The 26,446-nt window shown below is 43.0% G+C and overlaps 1 protein-coding gene across 1 annotated transcript in view; it reads left to right on the top strand.

The window, feature by feature from the left end:
* PTPRG (protein tyrosine phosphatase receptor type G) overlaps positions 1-26,446 on the top strand; it is a gene marked incomplete at both ends in the record, with an annotated part of 410,936 nt that overhangs the window by 321,396 nt on the left and 63,094 nt on the right. Inside the window, 5 exons of the mRNA XM_082004630.1 lie at positions 8,732-8,916; positions 10,934-11,042; positions 12,769-12,818; positions 15,220-16,018; positions 23,727-23,859. Coding sequence (XP_081860756.1) covers positions 8,732-8,916; positions 10,934-11,042; positions 12,769-12,818; positions 15,220-16,018; positions 23,727-23,859 — 1,276 coding nt within the window. The remainder of the gene's footprint in view (positions 1-8,731; positions 8,917-10,933; positions 11,043-12,768; positions 12,819-15,219; positions 16,019-23,726; positions 23,860-26,446) is intronic.

Genomic DNA, 26,446 nt, shown 5'->3' with positions numbered 1-26,446 from the left:
TTCACTATTTCACGGCTCCTGACATCAGAAATGAAACTAAGGCCTCCTATGAAGGTATTGCCTGTTCTGCACGGCGTGGCATCCTTGGGTTGGAATTCTTCTTCACTGCAGCAGCATCCAAAGTCTGAGTTCTTCTGGAAATTCAGTGCAGTGACATCATCATTTTGAGGTAGATAGTTTAGAGCATTGGCGGCAATGTTTCTGAATGAGAACAAGTTATTTGTCTCATTTATAGCCTCTGTTATTACTCCCAGTAATTTGTTTTTGCTTTCTAAATGCCCATGTTTTATGAGAACTCTCTCAAAACAACTTTGCAGTCTCTTCATGCCCTCGGGTTCTCTCTGGGAGGCCAAAAGGGTGTTAGGCAGAAAAGTTCTACTCTTGCAGAATGTCTTTTATATATTTTAGTCAAACCTAAATAACCACAAAATAGTCTGTAGCAATAAGTGTAATCTATCCAAAACAACAATATGGTAAATGTAAATTTAAAATTATACATTACTGAAATCTTAACGTGTGATTGCTAAAGCAAAATTATAACTATTTTCTTTAAATATCCCAGGGAAAATGAAAATAAGCAAGAACCTTTTTTAGTTAATTTACGATGTTTACCATTACACCTTCAGAAGAATCTGCTTTACAGGTTGATTTCTTAATAGATTAACAACTCTTTCCTGGTTTCCTTGGATTTCTTTTTTTATTTCATTTTGTTATAAAGATTATCCTTTCCGGATTCCATCCCCTTTCATGGACTGTGCACTTTAGTCAGGTCAGTGCCCTGCTCCGCTGTGCTGGTGCAGATGAATCTGTGTATCATTATTAGGATTTCTGCTGGCGCAGCAGACTGGCTCAGTGCAAAAGGTTGCGCTGGGGGGTGGTAACACCGTGCTGCTAATTGCTCGCCCGGCATCTTCCTTGCACCATAGACCAGCCCGGCTGCCTCTGTGCCTCAACGCCCCAAGTACCTGTACTCACCTGTTGCTGCAAGAGTCTCTTTTGATGTGCACCTCGAGTACCTGCTGTAATCACATTTTAGGCAGAAATCAGTGTGGTCCTTCTGCATATCTCATCCCTTCCACCTCATCTGTGTCTTGCTCTGCAGTGCTGGGTCCTCGTGTATGCTGTTGTCTTGGAGCACGTCGTGCAAAAGCGGGAAGGGACAGGCTGCTGCCTTCCGGAGAGTCTCAGATACGTCAGGTGGAAGGCAAAGTGTTTCAGGAATAACCTGACCCATTTTGAGAGTGAATCAGGCACAAAATGGTGTGGTACATATACCTGACATAGGGCTGACGCTTCCCCTTGCAGTGGTTCTTTCTGCAGACTCTGTTTTCACCTCTAGTAACTTCCATGTGGTTGTAGCATGAGCAGCGTCTGTGTCTGTAGTGAGATGTAGTGGACAGCCTACCAGTACGTTTATTAATAAGCAATAAGTAACTTTTTGCACTTCTTTAGAGATTATAAAGGGCCCAAACCAAAAGCACAAGAGGAATTCAGTGTGAAAGTTTAAGTATGGTTTAGGTTCGCAGCTGCCACTAAAGCTGGAAGAGCTGAGTACTTATAAGGGAGCTTGATGATTTATTCCATTTACACCTGCAGGGAATTCCTTTCTACACTGCCTACTTGCCAGTCCAGCCGTTTGGACCGCAGAAATACTGATTTTAATTTCAATCCTGGCAGTACTTTGGACCGTGAGTGCCTGTAGCTCATCCCTGGTGTTGGAAAAAAGCCTCCAGAAGCTATGAAAGGGAAGCTGCTTTCCCAGTTTGATTTTGAGCATCCCTCAGGCACATATCGGGATGCTTTACCTGCCCTGTTGGCTTGTTCTTCCTATGCTACCCTGTCCCAGCAGCCCTCGCCAGGACATTGGAAAGGGCCGCTTGGCTAACACGGCAAATACACGTCCTTCTGGCAGGAATCCCCCTTCTTCCCCATGTTGATGCAGCACGTGCTGCTGAATGTGATCACGCGTGTTGCATCAGACACACTGTATAAATAAGGATGGGGTGTATGTTTTAAACACAAATCACCTTCTGCGTATGCACGTGTGCAATATAAACGCAAAACTTGTGGGGCAGATCCTTGGCAGACATCAGCCCAGCATGGCATCTGATGGTGCAAGGCTGATCTGCACCCGCTGAGGACTGAGGCCACAGCTGTGGAAATGATATTTATGAAATATATGAAGTATTTGGGCTCAAACACAATGTGGTAAAACACACAGTCCATGCCTTTTAGTAAAACAGGGTCTGTTGCTGTGATGCCATGGAAACTCAAATGCTACAAAGCAAGCCTTACAGGAATGAATCCAAACGCTGGTTGTGCATTCACCTTGGGAAGTGGGCAGGCAGCAAAGGGGCAAAACCCAGCTTGCCCAGCGCCCCTCGGTCAGAAGTGCCCCACGTGCCTGTTTGCTCATGAGGTCATTTCACAGGGCTCATAAAACAAGTGTGGGGTCTGTCTATGTCCCTCACACCTTAAGAAACAACCCTGTCTGTTTGAATCATAGTGAAAGGTAAGAGAGCAGGGAAGATAAATAGTCTGTCTCCTAGCTACATTCTGCCTGTGGATAGAGGTAGATCAACACAAATATTTGTGTGCACGGCATGCTCCGGAGCCTGCAAATGCCTGCTGGCAAAGTACAGGCAAAGGTAAAGGAAAAATGCATGCTTCTCTTTAAAGCAATTATCCTTATATATTAATAATGTCATTTATAAGCACTCTGAGAAGTTAACAACGCACGCTAAAGCAAAGCAAAAAAAAATTGCAAACGTTTAGTGAAAGGAGGAGGAAAAATGTTGCAAGTATGCCTCTTAGCACTTTTCTGTGTATTAAAGCCTGTGTTGTCTCTGCGTATGATCCTCGTAGTCTATTTGTTATCCTTTGGGAGCACAGCCCTTGCTGAACTCTGAGATTGAATCTGACAGCCCAAAGAATGCTCTTGTTTGTTACGGATCGGAGTCTCTTCCCAAGCATATCCACTGAGTCACACCGATGCAAGGTAGCTGAGTCTGGCACTGTGTCACTTCCCTCGCCGTAACGCTGTTGGCATGGCACTGAAAGCAAGTGTGAGTTTTCTCATCGCAGTATAATCCATATTTCTGCATTTCAGGCCTTATTTGAAGTTTTGAGGGTCTAATAATGAGAAGGAATATATGCATGTGTATATAGATACATATAGTTGAAAGTATTTTTCTTCCCTTCCCTGTTGGCGGCATCACTTTTGCCGTGTCTGCAGTCGGGTTCCTGGGGCTGCAGGGCTGAGCGAACTCGGTGCAGTATTGTGCCCGTAGCACAGGCATCGATGACAGTTTTCAGGCTTCTCTGAAATCAGCTGAGAAACTTGTGGCTGAGTTGGACTGCGTTACAGCAATGGCAGCAAATGGTCCGTCTGTGCTGAAGGACTGGCCCCTCCAACTCCTTCCCGGTGCTGGGGCACCAGGGAAGAAACACCCTTTCTTCCCCAAGAGCTTGGCCACCAACTTGTTTGCCCTTATGGGGAAGAAAGGCATGAAGCCTCCATATTGACCTTTCAGTTTCTTCCCTTCTGAATGTGTGGGAAGAAATGCCCCATCTACCACCCATTTTGCTCTTCTTTTGTAAGGGAGAAACACCGTTCCCTGCCGCTCAGTCCCATGCGTATCCAGAGCAGGGAGAAAAAGAAGTGAAGCCTCTCTCACCTTACGGCCAGAAGCTGCTGCCCAGAGCAAGACAAGACCCTTGTCCTTGTCTTTTAGCTACCTCTGAGCAGTCCTGAGCCAGTAATGTGTTAGGGGCACATCCTGATGCCGATGTCCTCCCTCCACTTAAGAATTGCCTCAGGAGATCCCCGCCCATCTCGCCGTGAGGGATTCAGGACTTCACTGGCATCTTGCTTTTCTGCGCTGAAAATTTGTCAGGGTTTCATCACACGCCGTGTGTCCCACGGTACCAAGGAGAGGAATGGCAGTTTTGCATTGCTGAGACACGCAGCAGGAGGGAGAGAGTGGGATTTTCCAAAAGAGGGCATAGCACAGCTAGAAATAACTGTTTTTTAAAGTGGTGACATTTTTATGCATGGAAGAGCTAACTTAGAACATTTTTATAAATCCCTCTGAGCCCAGTGCCACTGGATTCATCATATGAGGCACTTGTTTTACAGGGAGAAGGTATACAAGCCATAACCGAATATACAGTTCTTGCACTCTCTCAAACTTTCCCTAAATAGCTCTTTTTATAACTGCAGGTAGCAGATGCAAAAAGCATGATGAAACCCAGAAAGTTTGGCTGGTTTTTGCATTTCTGTCTTTGAAAAAGAAATGTAGGCTGCTTTTTTTTTTAAAAAAAAAAAAAAAAGGCTGTAATACTCTGTTACATGCCCTTTCTGCATTCATGGGTGTGTCTTAATATTAGTGGTTAATTTTCACAAAACAATAAGCCCCCTTTTTGTCTTTCAGCTCTCTGAAATGGAGCTGCCAGGAGCTTTTGGATTAAGCTTTATCAAGCTTCAGTTAGGAAAGCCTCGTGGAGGTTACGTAGCCAAATACAACATACAAATCAAATTATGGGAGAGATGAATGCAGAGTTGTTAAATTAATTTTGTTTGTTCCAGCCCATTGGAATGTTTTTAACATGACGAAAATAATTCTCTGCTGTATGGCTGGCCTGGCCAGCGCTTAGGACTGTATTAGCATGCCACGTTCGTCTGCAAGTGGCAAACAGGTTTTCTCCGGGCTTGAGTGAGCCCTGGAAGACGAGGCTAGCCAAGATGCCCCCGAGTTCCCCGGCGGGCTGATCTGCAGAGAAGGGACTGTGTCAGGCTCCCAGACAGCCCCGCACATGGCCAACAGCTGGGAATGCTGGCTGGGGCTGCCCTGCGTCAGGTCAGAGGGCTTCCTCCAGATGCACCCGCGCAACCCTCCCTCTTCTGCAGGACTTTTCCGTAAGGCAGGAGCCGGCTTGTTTGCCAGGTTCCCAGTTCAGACCGTCCCCGACAGGAGGGCGAGAGGGGTTTTTTCACTCCGAGAGGTCCGAGATGTGGCACGCTCGGGGCACGGCCGCCTGCTCGAGGCATGCCCGTGGTACCGCCAACGCGCTTGCCTGCCAAGTGCCTCCCAGCAGTAGCCCTGTGGCCCTGGGGAGGCTTTTCTGCCCCCAGGAGTCCTGGCACGGGTGGGCTGCTAGCCAGGACATAATGGCTTTGGTATCCTGCTAGACCTACGCAGGGCCAGTTCAGGTATCTGCTTGGTATTGCACTGCACCTCAGAAAGACATCCTGAAAGCCCCCTCGGTATTTTTATTGTCCCTTAGGATCTGAATTTAAAAGAGAGCATTAGTAATATTTTTTCTAAAAATAGCTGAGATGCTATATCAATGTGAAATGATGCTGGTTGTTGGTTTCCGTTCCCTTTTTTCCCCTCAAGCAATCATGAATTCGCAGGCTTTTTTTGCTTATTTAGCCTGGTTTTAAAAAGAAAAGAAAAAAAAAAAAGAATAAAAGTTTGTGTTTCTCCCTAGTGTGTCCTGATTCAATTCAGAGGAAGATGCAAACTTCTCCCTCCCTGTCCCAACCTTCTTTCTGCATTTCTATTTGTCCTTCAGCTGCACATTTTGCAAAATCAGTAAAGGTTCTTCAGCATCTAAAAAAAAAAAAAGGAAAGCGAGGAGCCTGCGATTCTTTTAATCTTCTTCCAAAAATCCAAGGCACACAGAGTATTGAAGGGAAAATTAGATCTCTGGAAAATGCCAGTTGTTTTATAGATGGTCAAATCATTACACTTTTTTTCTTGCCTTTCAGACATTTGCTAGGTTATTATGTATCACTTTAATTAAATCATCAAATTGAATTATTGGATCAAATGTTTTTTTATTCCATTGTGTCCTGAGCAGGTTTGGTTAAATTAATAAAACCATATGTTTCATTTTATAAAAAATATTTCTTTTTTGCCCATTCATAAGCTGTTTAAAAAAAAAAACAACTGGCTGAACAGAAAAGATTGGTTATTCCTTAATTACATGAGGTACTGCTATGTGCCTTGGAGTAATTGGAAGAAAGTCATACTAAGTCATGAAAATTTTGTAATATTTACTGTGAAATAGCAGTATTGTAAATTCAGTCTCCTTTTAGCTGGCTGTGAATGAGGTTTGTCTGCGTCAAAACCTGTCTCAGTGAAGTCATTGGAGTCACTCAGCTGCTTGAAAGTGCTCGTGACCTGCTTGGATCAGGGTGCAGGGTCAGGGAGGGTCTCCTAACTTTGAGCCTGTGAATCTCCTATTTACCCTTGGGAAATACCCACTTTTCCTCTGATTGGCATGAGCTATTCTGAACGGCTTCAAAGCTGGCCGCAACGAGGGGCATGGAATAGAGGAGGTGACAGTCCCCTGTCCCGGGGTGCGTTGGGGTCCTTATCTGAAAAACAGCTGGCTAGCCACGGTTCAGAGAGGTTTTGCAATTAAGGTAGATCTCTGTCTCTTGTGAAGGTTACCTGGTTGAATTATTTCTAAACAATTTGATGCATGATTACTTTAGATATATAAATCTCTGCATGTCCTCCTGGAGGAGGAGGACTGGATAAGGCTTTTAGGTCTGGGTAGTCCTTCACCCTGGGCTCCTATCTCTGATAGCATTTGATTAGGTGGAGCGATAATGGCTGGCCTGGTGTTTTGAAGCATAGTTCTGTGATGACAAAGGGCTTCAAAGGGGGCAGTTATGATTTATTGGTGCAGTTATCAATGAAGAGTGATGTCAGCGAGAATTGATCTATCTCAGCAGAAAGAGGTGAGCGTGGGGAGGCATACCAAGGATCCTGAAGCTCTGTAAATAGTGACGACAGTGACTACTTTCAGCTGTGCCCTCTTGGCTGGGTCCTGGCCACCGTCATGCCGTGGTCTGTGGCACCCTGCCTCTGCGGGCTCCCTGCAGAGACCAGGAGGGAGCAGGAGGGAAGGGGTCTGCAGGCAGCAGACCAAGGTGTTGCCTTTGGCTTTGTGGCATTGCCAGCAGAATGCCGCTTTGGTCCGTTCAACTCAGTGTAATTAGAAACTCACACTCGTTTTGTCACCAATTTGAGGTACTGCAGGGTTTGTTTGCTTTCCTGGATCATCCTTCTGGGTTGAGCAGAAGGATCTACTGCAAAACTGCAAGATTGTCACCACCCACGGCAGGCGCAAACACCAAAGATCTTTCCTGCCCAAGCATAGTTCTGCGATATATATTCTTTTGTTCAGGCTAGCTACAAAGTGAGTTATAACTGCACAAATGCATTTGACAGGTATTTTTCTGTTGTACTGGTAATATTGTGTTTACAGCATTTAATCATTTTTATTTAGGAACTGTAGCTATTTTAGTAATGTAACAGCAGAGTTACACGACCAACCTGCAAGTCCAGACATAGGAATTGACATTTCTCCCCTTCGGTACTGCCAGGACTCTTTAGAAGTGAAATAATGGCCAAATATACATGTAGTCACATACCTGCAGAGTGCAAAAATTGGGGAAAAAAAATGGAAAAGTTGTATTGGGAAAAATAATTCTGCAAACAGTGTCAGCGTGATGAGCTGGGTGACACGGGGTGACTTTCCCTGGCAGCAGAGACCAGCTCCTTTGCCACGGCACGTGTGTTTAGGTATCATTGCTAGTGATTGTTCTTGGTTCAAAGTTTATATTGGGAAAGAGAATGTGAGAATCTGTCCTGAATTGTGTATTTTAAACATGACTTTTAAAGCTTGGAAAAAATCTAAACTCTATTTAGTTGGGAAGTGCAGGATGTACTTTTTCGATGGCATATGAGTGCCATCTAGTGCTTGTCATCACTCTCCTGCCCTTTACATTTCAATGGCTTGAAAAGTGTTTTTCTTCAACGGCTGGCGAGTGAGCTATGCAAACCCCACTCCTCCTGAAGCGTACGGGCTGGGTTTGCGCCTGGGCTTGGTCTTCCCTGGTGAAGTTTGGGTTTTGGTGTCTGCGTTAAGCAGAAGCCGTGTTTTTGCCCGCTGGTTAAGCTATTCCTATGCTGGAGATGTCCCCATCAATTTAAGCTTGAGTGAGAAGTAACCTGTGCCTCCCCGCTGCAGGCAGGGTTAGGGAGGCACAGCTTTCGGAGGCTGGCTGACTTTCGGAGGATGGCTGGAGGGTTCCCCTGCCTGTTCTGAGAAGGAGATGGCCAAGAGCCATCAAGTGCCACTCTTCCCTGGGCTGGTGATACGTTCCTGACAAACAGGTGAGAATCTATGAAGGAAAACAGATAGAAAGAGGAGTATAAAGTAACTTCTGCACATGCGCAAAAACGTACTAGGTTAAGAGGAAAATACTTACTGACCCAACAGTGTCACATTTTCAGAGGTTCCAACTATTTCCGGGGCCTGCAGAGCACACTGGAGTATTTACCCCCTTCATACAGGAGGAGGCTGTGGGCTGGGGAAGCTGGGGCTCTGGTTAGGCGGACTTCGTGATGTTCTGGTGCAGAGCTCTTAAGTGACCAAGTTAAGTGTACGTGCAAACGCCAGGACTGAAACGAAGTCGAGAACTAAGCAACCTGCCTGCAGAGAATGGATTTTCTTGCTCCCTTTGCTTTGGAGAGCAGAAAGCAGCTGCAGGTGGTGTTAAATCCCATTGGTCTCAGTGGATTGCAGTCTAAGCTATTACTGTAGGCAAGGGCATTAAAGAAAAAAACTGGCTTTTAGAGGCACAGTTTTTCCTGTTTGTTTTCTCTTGGTTATTTAGGAGAGCTTTATATTTTTTCCTTCTGCTTTTTAGCTTGCAGCACTCCCCCGGTCAACATGAAAGTGCAGCCTGTGAACAGGACAGCATTGCTCGTAACCTGGAACCAACCAGAAACCATCTACCACCCTCCGATCATGAACTACATGATCTCATATAGCTGGACTAAAAATGAAGATGAAAAGGAGAAGACTTTCACCAAGGACAGTGACAAGGACCTGGTAAAACCACAGCATCAACCCCAGACATATGTTTCAAGCTATCCTTATATTGTTATTTTCTCAGCAGAAGGAAGTAAAGGAAGAAAGCAGTTGTTAACTTACAGACAGGCTAGCGTTTGACTCGCAATGAATTGCTGTGAAAACGTTCAGCATTAGTTGAACATTGCCTAACAGACTACCCAAAACACTGGAGTGTGAATTTATAGTTTATGTGAGTGCATAAAGGACTAAATTTGCAGACACTTTTTCATATACTGTTGCTGAGAAGCAGCTGGCTCGGGAAATAGGCTCTGAATACCTTTTGGCTTGTGTTCAACCCACAGATTTTCACACTGAAAGCCCGACCCCCCAAAAGCTGTTCCTGGGCTCAGGCTTTTCACTGTGCATAGCCCCTTGCAGACTTTGGAGCAGTTTCTGATCAGTGAGTGCTGCCAGCAGTAGGAGTTGCACGGTCAGGGCTACAAGGCTATTGCAGTGGCCCTGTACAAGCACTGCCTATGTCTGGTGGTGGGAGGAAAAGAGAGGAGAGCAAGACAGTTCCAGCACAGATGGAAACACTGATCTATCTCCTCCATTTAGGATTTGATCTACTTGTCATTCTTGTCTAAGTGGAAGCAAGTATCGTACTGGTCTTTAACATTCTCTGCATATAAAATCAAAGTGACATATTCAGGTTTGAAAGGCCTCCGTTTATTGTTAATCAAAGAAAGCTTCTAGAATAATGAAATCAGTAATTGTATATGCACATGAAAAATGCAGCAGCAACAGTGTTACTCCTAATGACTGTTATTGTATATTTTTTTTCAAATACACAGTCCTCTGGGCCCATTCAATCAGTTATACAATAATACTTCTCTTATTCCCTTAGATGAAGATTCTTTTACTTCATTTCCATTTATATTTTCAATTTCCCCACTAGACATTGTTATCTGGGTCACATTAGGGAATGATGCGCCTCATGAAATCAGAAAGGAATCTATTGAAAGGCACCCAAGGTTGTGATGTGTTGTAACCTCTCTCTTGTCATAACTTCACACTCTTAAGGGAGATTTTTTTTAATCAGGTATAAGGAGGAGGGCCTTAATCAGCAAAAATGAGGTGGGCACAGTGACAGCATCCTGTTTTATGTAAAAGAAATAATTAAAAGTGCAGGGGATGTGATGGAGTGATAGCTTGGAAATAAATTGCGGTGAGACCCTGTGCTGTGCAGCAGAGCTTGGAGGTTAAGAAAGCAATGACAGCTTAGTCTATTTTAGGGGCAAAAGAAGGAGGAAACTCTTTTTCAGAGGAAAGTGCAATTTGCTTTCAGTGCTCTGGCAGAGACAGCTGGGCTGTCCTGTCTTGAAAGAGAGCTAGACAGTGTTTTGCTAAAGGGTTCACTGGTATTTTGAGTAACCCACACAGCTTCTGCTGCTGTCTGCTGCAGGACACGAACTGATGTGATCATGGATGAAGGCAACACAAAAGAGTAGCAGGTGGCAGCAAGACGGTGTCTCAGGTGTAAACGTACTCGGGGACATCCTGGTCCAGGGTGCCAAGCCATCATGTTATACAGGCCACTGGCATCAAATTGCCATCGGGGGGTTGTTGCAAAATGAATAGCCAGTTTGAACGCAGTGACTTTTCTGGGCTTATCCCAGGTTTGGGACTTGGATCTCTACCTATAAAAAGCTCATTTGAATTTCCCTAAGGTGAAATGATTCAGGGCTTAGGTTTTTCTGAGGAGAGCAGAGACTTCTAGGCATGAAGACTGTCATAAAAGTAGATGTGGGACATGTTCATTTCTTTCTTGTGGCAGAGTCAATAGAGTCTGGGTGCATCACTTTTATCCCAGGGAAGTCCTTTGGCCTTGGCCTTGCCCTCCTCCAGGGGACCAGTGAATATTTCTGTTTAGAAATAAGTTTGTCATTGTTGGCAGAAATGTCCTGTGTTAGCGCAATGCTTTATATATTTCAAACTGATCGTGGACAGTACTGTGGGGGTAAAAAACTGAATAATATCTATTTTTTTTAAACAGAAGGCCATCATTAGCCATGTCTCACCTGACATCCTTTATCTGTTCAGAGTTCAAGCAGTTTGCCGAAATGAAATGCGTAGTGACTTTAGCCAGACTATGCTCTTTCAAGGTAAAAAACCCACATACATATTTTTACATTATGACTCTTTGAGTGTTTAACATTTTCTTTGCAGAGTGCAATATGGAGTGGAATGATTTCAGAAGATGTTTGAATGCATGTAGATAATGCTAATTTCAGATTGTGGCCAGTGACTTTATCAGAGTCCCGTTTTTAGTGATGGGGATTTGCCTACACCTGTCTGCTAGCAGGGTTCATCATGTTTTAGGAGATTTCAGAAGCTTTCTTGGTGCTCGTTTTCTAAAACAAATTCATCAGAGACTACTTATGCATCAGAGGCACAGCTATAGCAGAACGTGAGTCTGATCAGTGTCTGTTTTATGTAAGAGGAAAGGAGATCAGTCCTACCTTGACAACCACATGTGGAGACATTCAGGTTTTACCATGCACGCAACCTCAGTGATTTCCAAAACATACATATTTAAATGAAAGCAAAAGAACTGGATGCTAAGCTGTGCTTTGCCATGAGTTTCCTTTGAAGTTTATTGGAGAAATCTGGTAAAGCTGAGATTTGGTAGGAGAACTTGATGCTTTTGTGGTGTTTATTTAAGTGCTGAAGTTTTGCTCCTTCCTGGAAATTTATTACTACTTTTTTTATTAAGTAGGGCAAAATTCTCCTCTGCTGAAAGCACTCCCTCCCACTCCTGTTTACAGATATGTAAACCTTGGAATAGGTAATGGAAGAACAAAACAAGCAGAGAGTTAAAAATTTAAATCCTTAAGATGCAGCAAAGAGTTAAGTCACTTGGGTCTGATGCTGTATATGGTATAAAGTAATAGAGACATTTTTCAGTGTGATTTTTTGAAAATGTGGAGGTTTTATTTCTGTTCTGTTAGCATGTAGCATCTAAAGGGTATTAAGCTGTGGACAAAATTTGGTTCTGTTCTGGCATCATGCCATAGCGTTAGCAGCATTGCAGGGAGAGCAGGGATCGGACCTCTCCAAGCAACATCTCATATGTAGCTCTCAGTTTCTTAGTATGTCAGCATAGTGTTTTGGACTTCACTTTAAGTGCCAGGCAAAAGTCAGAAACGTGTATATTACTGATTATGGCCTCTTTATGCATATAATAGAATGAAAAGATCTTTGAAAATTGACCGTGATACCTATTTAATTACAGTTAAGAGTAAATCGTTATTGACAGTTTTGCAGGATACATTTTGGTTACTCTAGCCCAGTGTTCAAAGCAGTGGAAGTGATACATGCATCTGCAACGGGAGTAGATGCTGCGTTTCCTTCCATGTCTCCCCAAAAAGGAGCTTTTCTTCTCATCTTTGGCTGTAGCCAAGTTCTAACCTAGAAAAGGAATCTACTTGAGCTTTGCAAACATTCTTCAGATTATCGTTGTAGTTGAGATAAATAGCAATAAATAATGATATTATTATCATAAGGGCAGGAAAAAACCTATCATCAGCTGCTCATGCTTCCTGTGGAAGTCAGGACATGTCGTCCAACTTGGGTTTGAAGGCGTGCATGTGTTTTCTGACAGTGCACTTGAACCGGCATTGCCAGACCTGGGTAATTAAAGACAAAGGAATCTGTCTTTAGACACAAGTACAAAGTGAGACGAGTAATACCAAACAAGCTGAGTTGCTTTTACTCCAAACTGAGACCCGCATACGTATTTTGTAGCAGCAGCGCTTAGCAACTGTTCAGCAATTTTACCAATGCCTCCCTTCCCAGTCCGCTGACACGCTGTTGTTCTTTGTTTCTCAGCTAACACTACTCGTATTTTCGAGGGGACCAGAATTGTGAAAACAGGAGTGGTAAGTCGTGGCCATCAATCACTGCGGAGCGCGGATGGGCAGCGGTAATTTGGGGCGGCGTTCCCACGAGGTGGCAGCACGATGTTGTAAATCCGCGGCAGGACCGGGCTTTCCTGGGGAGGTGGTTGCTCAAACCCGCCACGAAAGGTTTTATACCATACCTAAAATATTAGAAGGGTTTTGGTTTTCTAGCTTCATGCTGCTAGAGACTTTGACCACTGGAGAATCAAGTGGTAAAATAATCTTCCCAAATATGTATTCAACCCATTTAGAGGGGATTTGTAATCTTAATGATGACTGTGGAAATAAATTTAATTTCTTTTATTAACTGTATGACCAGAAGTATATGCAACAGGAATAAGGCTTCACGCACAGCATCTTTGTCCTCCAGTGCTTTAAGGATACCTGCTATTGTGTGAACAAAGCGTTAACAAGCTCTTTGCTTTAATTTTAATTCAGGTGAGACTGTAGCGAGTCACTGACGCTGACTTTTGCATTCCAGAATCAGAAATGTTGATACATTTGCAGTAAAAATGGAATACGCTGTTTCAGTTTTGAAAGCACCTTATTAGGTTATTTAACATAAACTATCCATAACCAAAATTTCTTGGCATTCGGTATACTGAATTGTTCAGTCAAATTTATGGACTGAATTCATACTATTGAATTTACTCTAAGTACATTGCTTCTGGTTTTATTCTGTTCCAATTTTGTATACTCCCTAGTAAGCAAATAACATGTACAAAGCTTGAATTTGAATGAATAATGTTTGTTTAATGATGTATAGAGGTATTCTAGACATATAAAATCTGCTGTCAAATTTTAATACTCAGTCCAGCTTTGAGACTGTACATGCCAGCAAAAAGCAAGTCTCACAGTGCCTTAGGGATTCATACTGATAAGTATCCAAAAGTTTAGATGCTTATTTAAAGTTTTGACTTGAAATCTCTAAAGCACAGGTTTTCTTCTGAGATCTCAGGTTCTCTGTGATTGCAGCTGGTCAAAAATAACGTGAGAAAGCAGCCTTTCTTGGTTTGCTGCAGCATTTCAACTAAACGGCCTGACTGAAACTGGGAATTGCAGAGAGATGCAGAAATACTGTTAAATTATAAATTTCAGTTCCAAAAATAAACATTTTACAGTTTTGTTCAATGTTCAGTAGCATCTGTTTAACCCTTGTTTGTCACTGTCCGATGCATACCTTTCCAGCTTATGCTCCGCTTGCTGATGAATTCAGTAACATGAGACATTTTTCAGTAAGTTGGAGAGGGAGCATGGTCAGGTTGTCCAGGCAGAACTGCTGACCCCAGCTCTTCCACAGAATTAACTCCTTGGCCTTAGTCAACTCACTTCAGTGTCTTTTTTCCACATGTAATTCAGGAAGGGGAATGACTCGTCTAGTTCCTTAAGTATATACCAAGGTTTTTTATTTCCAGGAGAGCATACATATGTGTGCACAGAGACCCACGTGCGAGTGTGCAGGCACTGGATTGACATTAGAATAACAGTGGCAGGGTGCAAAGGATGCAGAGTCCATGGTTCATTCCCTGCTTCCTCTCAGCTCCCCGAGGGAAGCGGGCAGTGCCAGCCCTGGCTCTGGGTCACTGGTGGTGGCCTGGTAGAGCCAGGTGGTTGGGGAAAGCTGAGTCTATACATGGATGCCACAGCCTGGTGGTACTGGTAGAGGTCGTGGTGACTTGCCGAAGGGCTCCTGATGCTCTCCAAGTCCTTTGGCTGTGCTGCAGGTCTTTTCTAACGAGAGCAATGCCTCACTGTAGCACCAGTTCTTAGGAGAGTAATGCTGATGGGTAAATTAAGGAAATAACAATAGTACCATTCAAGGCTCTCACAATGTGTGTGGGAAGAGACAGAGTTCCCTGTCAGAGCAGACCCACCAGCCACGGCTGCTCATGTTGGCAGCACAGCCCTTATTTTGGGACTGCCCTTACGTAACGATGTATTTTTAAACTTCTGTATTCTGAGGATTAAAGCACTGTGAGTAATGCAGCTAAACTCCTTAAACTCCTTTACATCCTCCTCACCCCTGAGAGGAAACGTTACTCACAGGTCACTGGTGACGTGGGTGGAGAAGGTCCTGCTGTAAAGTAAAGATAAGGATAAAGAGTTTTTTGATGATAATGATTGTCTGGAAGTGGTGAAGGCAGGGAGGTTTCCTCCCTTCGTGGTTTGCCGTGTAGCTCTGTGGCATGTCCCATTCCTGGCTCGGCCCTGCATCGGGCTGGTATAAGTCTCTCGTTTGAAGAGAATAGCAACCAGAATGGCATGTGTGTGGAAAAGGAGGGAAAAGCAAAAGAAAAATGACCCCAGGTAGCATGTTGGGACCCCTGCTGATGCTCTCTGCTCTGTTTTCTTCCCCTCTGCTGCTGGTGACCTCCTCAAGCCCACAGCATCTCCTGCCTCCTCAGCCGACATGGCTCCCATCAGCTCCGGCTCCTCCACCTGGACCTCCTCGGGGCTCCCCTTCTCCTTCGTGTCCATGGCCACAGGGATGGGGCCTTCCTCCAGTGGCAGCCAGGCCACCGTGGCCTCAGTGGTGACCAGCACCTTGCTGGCAGGGCTGGGCTTCAGCGGTGGTGGCATCTCCTCCTTCCCTAGCAGCGTGTGGCCCACCCGGCTCCCCACGGCGGCCGTCCCCAGCAAGCAGGCGGGACGGCCGGTGGTGGCTGCCACCGAGGCCGCCGCTGCCGCCTCCCCGGGGCCAGAGCGGGACTCGGCGCTGACGAAGGATGGCGAGGGAGCCGAGGAGGGGGAGAAGGATGAGAAGAGTGAAAGCGAGGATGGGGAGCGGGAGCATGAGGAAGACGAAGAAAAGGATGCAGAGAAGAAGGAGAAAAACAGAGCGACAGCGGCCACGGAGGCACGCAGTAGCACAGAGCCCAGCGTAGCCATGGCTTCCCCCAACCGGACTGCCGAGGAGGAAGGAAATAAAACCATATTGGGTGAAGAGCCAAACCAGAACGTTGCCCCCACGGCTGGAGGTCCCGAGGAGGAGAGCTTTGCCAAAGCAGATGCTCAGCCCCAGCCGCTCCCTTCCACCCAAGTGCCGCCAGCGTTCACCAACGAACTTTACCTGGGAAAGATCCCAAGAAGACCAGAGACAACAAGAAAACCTCCTCCAAAGGAGGACAGGTTTCCAGAGGAATACCCCTCAGATAACAAATTCATCACCATTAACCCAGGTGAGTGACCTCCGCGGGAACTGTTTTTGCCAGCATAAGACTGTTGGAAAATGACACAATCTAAATTCCTTATTGATTTCCAGTAGCTACAACATTTTTGTGGTGCCTGGCTTCATCCTGTGGGCAGGTCATCACAGGACCCAACCCACAAATTGTTACTGGGGGGAGTAGAGGGGGAAGGATCATCCTTTTATTTTATTGGGACAGATTCATGGTCCTTGTAGCTTACTAGAAGAGAAAATTTGGAAAAATACTAACCCACAATATGCTGCGTTAAGAATTTTGGGGTTTTTTTTTTTAAAAAAAAAGAGCTGGAAATGCAGTGAACTATAGCTGTGAAATTAATTTGGAAGAGCGGTTGCTGTGCCGAGCTGGTGTTTCATGGAAAGGTTGCTATATATGCTGTAAGCTAATTTAGTTTACCTGCAGGATTCTCCCTGATTGGGCTTTGAGATATTCTCCCAAATACGAGATCATCACTGATTTATTTCTCACCACATAAACCTACATGCTCTGATCTTCCAAGACAAGGCGCCTTTTGCACTAGGGTTACCTTCTTTTTTTCCTGTGGGAGAAAAAAAAAAACCTTAGCCAGACAGAGTTCATGTGTTTTCTGTATTTGTCCTGATGAGAATTACCAATGCTCCTGTACATGCCAGCTCTGGATGTATGTACCAACTCCACAGTATGTACACAGCAAATACGACCTTTTGGAAGCATGCCCAGGTGATCTGCATGTGCACCAAGCCCTGTGCGGTCAGGATTTGCTGCACAGGCCTGTGCGAACAGGTATCTCGCGGTGCTCCCAACTCGCTGTGCAGAAAGTCCAGCGCATATGCACGTTTCTGCTTAGGGAGCTCCAGGCACTGGTGAGGAAAACAGATCTTAAAACGGCAAGGAGCAAATGGAGTACATGCGTATGGATTTATTTGTAGAGTAAGGACTGAGATTTAGATACAGTGATGAGTTTATCTGAGTGATTATGTATATTACCACAGCATTTATAAAATAGTGCACTTTTTTTTTTACTGTTATTGTTTTTTTTGCTAATCTATAGACTGTTTTGTAATACTGTTTCTCCATCAAAGCTACTTTAGAGTTGAGTACTGTGAAAAAACCTTACGTATTTATTTTTCCCTACATTTATAAACACAAAAATGCAGACATTGTGCACTCAGTTATAGCTCAGAACCATTTTAAAAAACAAAGTTAAATCCAATCTTTAATAACATTTGTTAGAGAAATGCTGACCTGACTGTAATGCTGTGAATCATAACTGTTCTGTAAGAGAACAGATTAACAATGCAGAAGCCAAGAAACCTGCACCAGGTTGTGCTGATTTTTTAAAATACACTGCTGTTTTTCTTACTCCTCAACTGGAAATGTTCTTCAAAGTCCAGTGCTCCCACTGAATATGGTCCGAGATGCTTGTCAAGCATCTTTCAGCATGCCACATGCCCTAATCACCTTTTTATCAGGAAGGAGGGAACTTGTCCTAGCCAAGCTTTGCAATGTTGGGAGTAAGCATTCAGCACCATTTAGGTTCCAACCCCAGCAATTCAATCCGCCTGGATAAACCTGCCTCTGAAATAGTTGTCTTTGGTTCTTCCTGCCTTCTGCTTCCCATGTGCAAATTTCTTGGATGGCCTAAGTACAATGTCCCTTATACAAGACCTAGAAAGGGCCTCATGGCTTATTCTCAGCCTAATAAATTTGAGGAAAGATGGGCAGTTGGTCTTGTTTCTTAGCTCATGACAAAGGGATTGTTATTAGATTGGCTTTTATTCTGTGGTGAAGTTAAGATTAAAAAGATGAAAATCAGTGAGGTGGGAAATACTGTTAATATTGCTAAGAAGTACTTACTGGTTATTGTGAATTATGTCCCCTTAGTCTGTAATGATTTCTGTCTCTTTTTTAGCATGCAGAGAACTATCACTGAAAATGGTTCAATACAACTTTGCCTCTTAAAAGACAGCCTCTTTTAAGAGCTCTGCTCACTTGCAGGCTTGGAGGCCTGAAGTGACCATGCTTGAAGACTGCACGCTATGATGATCAGTCTTGAAAGGACTCCGCAAATCAGTTTTTCCATGCTTATGTACGGATAACTTACTAAGATCACTGTATCTTGCAAAAATGGCTTCCATGGCTTCCAGGAAATGGCACCTGAAATAACCAGCACATGTTAGCTGGGGGAAGAGATAAGTGAAAGAGTTGCCTGTTTCACGCAAATTAACCTTAGTTAAATCTTAGTTAAACCTCTGGTGACATACCCAGGATGAGGAGAGGGAACAGCACCATATTTTCAGCTTCCCAGATAAGCCTCTCCCAGGCCCCTCCGTGTACTGAAGATGACACTCAGCAGGAGATGGGCTGGGAATGGCTATTCGGAGATGAAGAAGGGCCCATTTGTGCCATTTTCCTTGGGACAGAGGTTCATTCCCTGTCCTTGACCTGCAGGTGGAAGAAGTTAGGTTGGCCACAGACCTGGTGACCCCCTATCCAGACATTGGCATGGACTAGTGTTTTTCAACTCTGATAACATTTTGAGATGTTTGTTATTGGCTTTGGGACAGAAGCTTTCAGTCTGAATCTCTTTGTACCAGGTGTGAGGACCTTGTCCTTCAAAGTCTCTTCAGGCATGTCCTTCTTTTCTTTGCGTCTTGTGTTTTGTCTCCTATGAGGAAGGGCCTTAAAGGTTTTCCATAACAAGGTAAACCTGAAATCAAGACAATGACCCGCAAAGCCAAGAGGACATTGCCAGAAGTGTCTGAAAGCATTCCTGAGCATCAGGACAGTTAAAAGAAGGTGACGGCCACTTCCAAAGTGATCAGGAAGAACCCCTGCAGCTTACTGTGTCTCATAGAGGATAGAAACTTCTTTGGATGCATCTTTTCTCCGTGAAAGCAGTTTTTAAAAAGCTGTCAAGGTTTCAAAAATGCTTTTGTGAGTAGAAAGTTTAATCATTTTAAAGAGTAGAAAATTGTTTCATAACAATGTACACTTGTAAAATTAATTATATAGCATCAAATTAGCAGTTGTAAGGAGATAACTGAATGGGGAAGTACTCATGAGTGTGGATGATTAGAGGAGAACAGGGAACACATGAGAAATTACAGGGAAAGTGTGAGGCCAATTAGTACAGCAAGGCTCATTTTCTTTTAGTGCTTATTTCACACACACATACACACACACCTCTCCTGAGGCCATGTCATTATTTTCCAAATGGCATTGGCCTCTTCTTGTCTGGTGGTATTGGCCAACGCTAATGATTTTCTTCTGTCACTGAACGCTTGCTTGCATTCTCCTCTTTCATTTTCCTGATCATCCTTTTCTCTGTTTTGGTGCCCACATTAGACTAATTGTACCTTTGATCTGCAACTGTTACACATGCAGCTGCTCACCATTGTCCATGACTCTGAAACCTGAAAATTAGAAAAAACAGCAATTAGAATGATGCTCTACCCAACCAAAAAAAAAAAAAAAAAGAAAAAAAGCATGATTCAGTTTAATCAGGCTAGAGCAGATATTATCCTACAAAATTTTGTTGTGCCGGACAGTTAAACAGATCCTGTGTAATTGAGAGGAGATAACGAATGGGCTGTTGCAAGCAAAGTAATAGATGTCCCATTGGGGCTTTTGCCTGAGTCAGGAGCTGGGACTGAGAACAGAGACGTGGCTTTGGCCCTTGATCCCAACTTCAACCAGGTCCTCCCACCCCTCAGCGCTCACCCGCTTCTGCCGAGTTCCTCCCACGAGAGGGCTTTCTAGAGACACCATGATGTGCAGGGTTACATTTCGAGCCTGGTGTATGCTTTTAGCAGAGACTGATTTTTGGTTTTTAGAACAGTCTTTGCCAGGTCTGAGGTTACAAAAGCCTTTTGGGGATAACCTCATTAAGATAATTAAACATCTGTGTAATTCTTTCTTTCTCCATACGTGGCAAGGATTATTAAGCTGTATTTTCTTGTGGCACTTGAGACATTTTGCATGGCAGCTTACAGGAGCAAACAGCAAAATGGCTTGAAAATAAAAGGATTGAATTATTTGATATTTGCAAACAATGAATTTCAAATATCTGACATCAGGATTTAATATGATTAGCATCAGTTCACAAAACAGCAGAAAGCCATGCTTAGTTGTACACAGCCTCTAAGTATGACTACTGCAGGAATGCCTTTAAAGAAATAGGGACAAAATAGCTGCACAATGGCATGAACTTCTATCAAAGCTAATACTTTTTTTAAAAACATGGGTTTGCCTTTTCATCGCTTAATAATAGGGCAAATACAGTTTTCTAGAATTAACTGATACCTTTGTAGAAGTCCATAATTTCATTTACTCACAGGAAAGATGAGCAGGTGGCTTTCTTTTAAAAGACCGGATGGTCTGAGGCAGTTCAGCAGCAGGGGTTTTCTTTTGGCCTGCAGAACACGCGTGTTGTCATAGTTAACGGTATTTGTAACGGCACAACAAACAGAACTTTGTCCTGGCAGTTTGTGCAATGGCAAGGGATGGTAAAGGTAGATGTGTTCTATATTAGAGCTATGGTTTCTTAGTATAGCAAGCAGTGTTACTTAAGGCAAATAGGTTTCTATTCTCAGGAACCAATAACCAAGAATAGGTGGGAAAAGGGTACATTGCACAGATTGTAGAATGCCTCTTTCTTGCCATGACCTTTGGGCACTTTGTTGCACTGCCAAAGCCTCCCTGGCTCCTGATGCCCTCTAATACTTTCTGTGCCTTACCTGTCCAGGGCCTGGGTGGAACTGCTGAATGGGGGATTCACAGGAGTTACGGATTTTTCCAGACGCAGGAGTGGATTTAGCAGTGCCGGGGCTTGTATCATGTGGGACCTCCTGAAACAGATATGCTGTAATAATTTTTATTCCTTCCTACTGGGATGAATTCCAAGCCAGTAAAAGGCAAACTGAATTAATTCAACGAAGGCATATGCCACTGGAAACTGTTTACATTTCTTAGCAAAAATGGAGTTTCCTGGTCCATTTTTTAAGCTTTTTTTTTCCCCTTGAAATACAGCGTATGGTGGGCACCGTTACAAGGATATGCTGTTAACACTACCAAGGCTCAACATTCTTGCTTTGGAAAAGAGTGAAATGCTGGCTGTTTTTTATTTTATAGTATTTTGTTATGGAAGGGAACAGGAAGTTATAAAGGGCCAGATCTGTCTGGTTTTTTGTGTGTATTTTCTTCAACTCTTTTTCCAAGTTGTCCAATGTGCTGCCTTTTCTTGGTGTCTTCTGCCATGACACTCAAGAGACAAGTGCCAGCATTCCAGCTGCACTGCCGTACTTCTGGCCTCAGCTGTCATTCTAGTACAATTTTTATTGGCATCAGTTTGTTTAAGCTCTCTCAACACTTTATTTAAGCAGTGGAAAACACCTAAGACTTTTTCTTCAAAGCCAGCACAGGGACAGTCTCTTTTTTGCTGAAGCACATCACTTCTTGGGCATTCCCAACTGGAATTTGGGGGCCAGCCATCAGCATGCAGGAATGGCATTTGCTATTCTGGCACTCAGCACAGCGAACACTTTCTTATGCTCACATCTGTGGTACAGGGAGTTGGCAGGGTCAGATAAGTGTGTTCTCCACAGCAGACTGAGTAAGAGGAGCGTCGTGAGCACTGCAGAATTTAATAGTGTGCACTGGGACTCCAGCCCATGCTGGGCTTACAGTGGAATTTAATTTTCTTCACATGCAAACAGAAACATATGTTTTCGTGTTGAAACATGTGGAGGTGAAACTAAACAGAATACTGTCCTTGGAGAGAAATGAAGCAGCACCCTAATGGATGTGAGGTGGCGGGACTATTTGGCTTTCCTGCAAAGTTTTATTACATCGCATGGGGTTTTTTTTCTTTGTTCCTTTTACCATTCTGATTAGTAACACTTACCTCACAGGCTTAATTTTTTCATGCTGTTAAATGATTTGAAATGCACTGATAAAAAACGATGCCTTGGGGCTTGTGATTTTTGCAAGTTTGGCAAATACAGAGAATAAGCCTTTGCTCTAATTTTGGGGTCATTCTTTTCCTTATTCGTTGCTAGTCAAGGATATCAAAGACCTGTCTTAAAAATGGTATGTTGTATGTTGTTAGTACGCGGTGAAGACGAAAGCTCACCACGTGCTGGAGGTACAACGGTGTCTGCCTGTTGTGCAAAGTGGCACTTGGTAACCTCGGTAGCCTTTCTTGCTGGAGACGACTGGCTACTCATCTCTCTTTTGATCAGTTCCATACTCAGTGCACGTTCACGTCCCCCAAACATCCCTCTGATTAGCACCTCATTTAGGCTGCATGCTAAAGGGCATTACCTCCATCAGCCTAGTTCTTAAAACTAGAAAGATTTCTTGCTGGGCTTGCAGCAGCCTGCAGCCTCGCTCTGTTTTCAGCAGTCAGGCAAAAGCATTTACAATTAACCTTTACTTCCATGTTAGTTGAATTTTTACTCCTGCCTATGGAGGAGTATAATCTAAATGCTATTAAAATAGAGTATGACTTCATATTATGTGACATCTGGTGACTTCCAATTATCTCTCTTTTGCCTGCCTATGGTGAAAAGGCAATTATGTTCTTCTGGTAGGATTTGCAGCAGTTTCAGAAGATATGATAATACAATACTGAACGAGGGCAAGGAAGCTCGTTGGTAAGGAAAGACTCACGTAGGCTAAAAAGTAGAAGTCAAGTGCGTACGTTTCAATCCTCGTTGCAATCTGAAGCTCTTTTCACTAATCCTTTCCCATTATGTCCTGTTGACAGGTATTGATCAACTAGGGCCTGTTTGTTAGGAAACATGAATAAGATACAGAATCCGCTTCTGTATTTTTCTTTTATCATTCTGTCTAAAACAATTTTATTGTCAAGTCTACATGAATTTGCACAAATTATATGTCTTTTGAAATACATTGATAGAGTGTCTATGCTCATTGGCTCCAGTACTTGCAGAGCCTCTAGATATTCATTTTATATATGATATGGTAATTTTAACGAGATGTCATGCGAAAAGTGAAATGGAGTTACTCGGCCAGATCTCAGAATATTGACCAACTTTAGTTTTGTTCAAAAGCTGTGGCATAATGATTTCTTCTGTCAGTTACAACACATCCTATCCATTCATTCATCCATCCATCTTGACAATCCATATGCTAAAAAGTGCTTTCATATGCAGGAACTCACCAGATTGTGACAATTCTGCAAATGATGTGACATGACACCCAACATGTTGAGGATTTTTTATTTTAAGATAGTCACCAAGAAATTTATTTCTGAAGCAAAGTAATACACTGAGCTTTGCAAACAGGGCTCTCCTGTAGTGTTGAGAAACAGAGTGCATTTATCTGCAAACACTGACGATTGAGCAAAGCGTTTACTTTGCGACCGTGGTGACATGACTCAGTGGGGTACTCCACACCTGATAATAGGTGCTTGCACGATAGAGTCCTAAAATTGTCTATGAGACTGTAATTACAGGCAGCAGTAAAATCCAAGCCATATGTGGCAATAAACACCATACTTTTGTGCTCTCATGTCTCAGACTAAAGACAAATGGAGTCCCACTCTGCAGTTAGAAGATCTTTGCTCTGTTTACTCATACCATGTAAAATGGACAAGATATTTGTTTTGCTTACACATTTTTTCATACAGTAATTCTCTTTCCACTTAGTGATTGTTTTTGTTATGTTTAACACACAGCTGACAAGAACAGCTCCAGCATGGCCACGAGACCTTCTCCTGGTAAAATGGAATGGATCATCCCGCTTATTGTGGTCTCAGCACTGACCTTCGTATGCCTCATTCTGCTCATTGCTGTCCTTGTCTACTGGAGGTGAGCCTGTTTCCTTTTGATTGGAAACCAATTATGATTTAAAACACATTTCAGGTGGTGTTTTTTAATGTGGTCCTGTGTTTTTTATTTTATTAGATGTTACGGTGATAGATAGTCCAAAGAAGGGCAACAAAGCTGGTGAGGGATCTGGAGCACAAGTGTTATGAGGAGCAGCTGAGGGAACTGGGGTTGTTCAGTCTGGAGAAGAGGAGGCTGAGGGGAGACCTCATCGCTCTCTACAACTACCTGAAAAGGGGTTGTGGCGACGTGGATGTTGGTCTCTTCTCCCAAGTAACTAGCGATTAGGACGAGAGAAAATGGCCTCAAGTTGTGACAGGGGAGGTTTAGATTGGATATTGGGAAAAAATTCTTCACCAAAAGAGTGGTCAAACATTGGCACAGGCTGCCCAGGGAGGTGGTGGAGTCATCATCTCTGGAAGTACTCAAAAAACATGTGGATGTGGTGCTTTGGGACATGGTTTAGGGGGCATGGTGGCATTGGGTGAATGGTTGGACTTGATGATCCTGAAGGTCCTTTCCAACCTTAGTGATTCTGTATAGATGCATTAGGTGACTCTCTGGATGCTAGAACAGCTCTGTTGGTTAACTGTTCCGCTGTCTTAAGTATTGATTTTTGTGTCATGAAAATGAACTTGGTAGAGCTCTAGCAACGGTAAAACCAGTTGTAATGCCAACAAATATTTTCACAATTAGTCCCTCTAATATAGCTATAAAAAGATACCTTTTTCTTGACCTTCAGGAAAGGTGGTTGTGGGAGAAAAGCCCAGTGAGACTGGGCTTGGTTCCATGGGTGGCTTTGCCACAGACCTCCTGCATGATCTTAATCAGTTCTTTCCTTCCTTTGACTGTACTTCACGAAAAGGGGATAAGCTTGTTTCACGTTACATAGCAATGGTCTGAGCAGGAGTTCTTTAGCATTGGTGAAGTGTTCAGAAGTGCAGCCTGCAAGGTCTTGAAAGTAAAGATGGCCTCTTACAAAGAGTTCCTGCCCTTTACACCAATGGGCGTTGATTCAGTGGTGAAGACTAGGATTAGCATCAACAAATCCATCTCCATTTGATTTAGAGTAAATTAAAACCTGCAGCACCTTCTTGTGCCAGAACCAGAACCCTCATTTGTCTGATCATGAAAATTAACCAGGGATTAGCCTATTGGAGCTATTTAGGGTTTATTTCAAAATCTGATTAGATGGGACACAGAAAAGTAGCTTTGGTGAGAAATAGCAGACCATTGGTCATTATATTTGCAAAATTGATTAAAAAATTACCAAGCTGTTTTTCAGTACACCCATTTCGTTGACAATTAATTGGCCAAACTGTTGAGGCTGGGAACATTTGAAAGAATATTAATAAATAGATGATAATAGTATTGTGAAAATAATTTCTATTAACATTTTCAAGTAATTCATTTCATTGCAGTAAGACAATGAATAAAATTGTAGTGGTATGTACACAAAAGCTGAAATTGGAAAGGTTCTGAAGATCCCATTGCAGTGTCCTGTCCTTCAATATATATTTTCTTCATTTCAAGCACTAAACTTGGTTGCATTCAAACCAGACAAGCCCTTGAAGCATATGATATATCCTGAAGCACTGTAATGAGGGGTTAGTAATATTTATCTTGCATTGATACAAAATGCTCTTCTAAGGAAGAAAGGTTTTGAAATAAAATGCTAAGAGCTATTATCAAGAAGAATGTTGGTACCACTCACTGTTTGGAAAACATTTCCATTTCTCGCAATTTCACTAATGGATCGAGAGAAATAAGTGCAAAATTAATGTTTAATTTGCTCAAAGAGTAACAATACCATTCCTGAGAAGATATTAAGGTTGGAAAGTACTGGCTTAGTGACCAATAGTTAAAGACTAATATTTTATAAATATTGACTTCTATTATAGATCATAATAGCACTCGAGTCTAAAATTAAGATATGTTAATTGAAGTTGAATACTTTTTATCTCCAAAATTCCTAACCATCCACCTCATAAAAATTTTATTTGCTTCGTAATAACAAACACACATATAAATCAAGGAAGATACATGAACAAAGACTTTAGCTGAAACCAAATTACTTTTCCAGTAATGTTTGTTATTTTGCATATGGACAGTAATTGTTTCTTACCTGCTCTCCATAATATGTATGAGTAGTTAACATTCATCAGTGGCTTTGGTAAAATTATGACCAGTCATCAATACCCTTGACAGCAGTGGATCAATTTTGTGTGTGTATAACTGGTACTAAAAAAAAGATGGAGATGAAAAATGAATATAGATGTGAGAAGTATGTCATGTAGCAAAGTTTTTTGATAAATACAGAGCAACAAATTGAGGAACAACAAACAAACTTCAGAGCACATGTGTACTAGCTTCAAAATAATCTCCTGTGTCTACCTTCATAGTTGTCAAGATTTTTTAACAAATACAGAGAGTGTATAAAAGAAGTAAATGTGTGTTTTAGGATAAATCAACAAGCAACTAGAACACAAATCATCCACAGTAACATTTCACGTTGTGCAGACCACGTCATTGAAGCGGCAACACAGCATTTTGTATGCCCTTTTCAGTG

Source organism: Phaethon aethereus (genome assembly GCF_964289735.1).
Source record: "Phaethon aethereus genome assembly, chromosome: 11".
NCBI lineage: Eukaryota > Metazoa > Chordata > Aves > Phaethontiformes > Phaethontidae > Phaethon > Phaethon aethereus.
The sequence above is the reverse complement of the archived record's forward strand: the minus strand, read 5'-3'. Positions and strand labels throughout refer to the sequence as shown.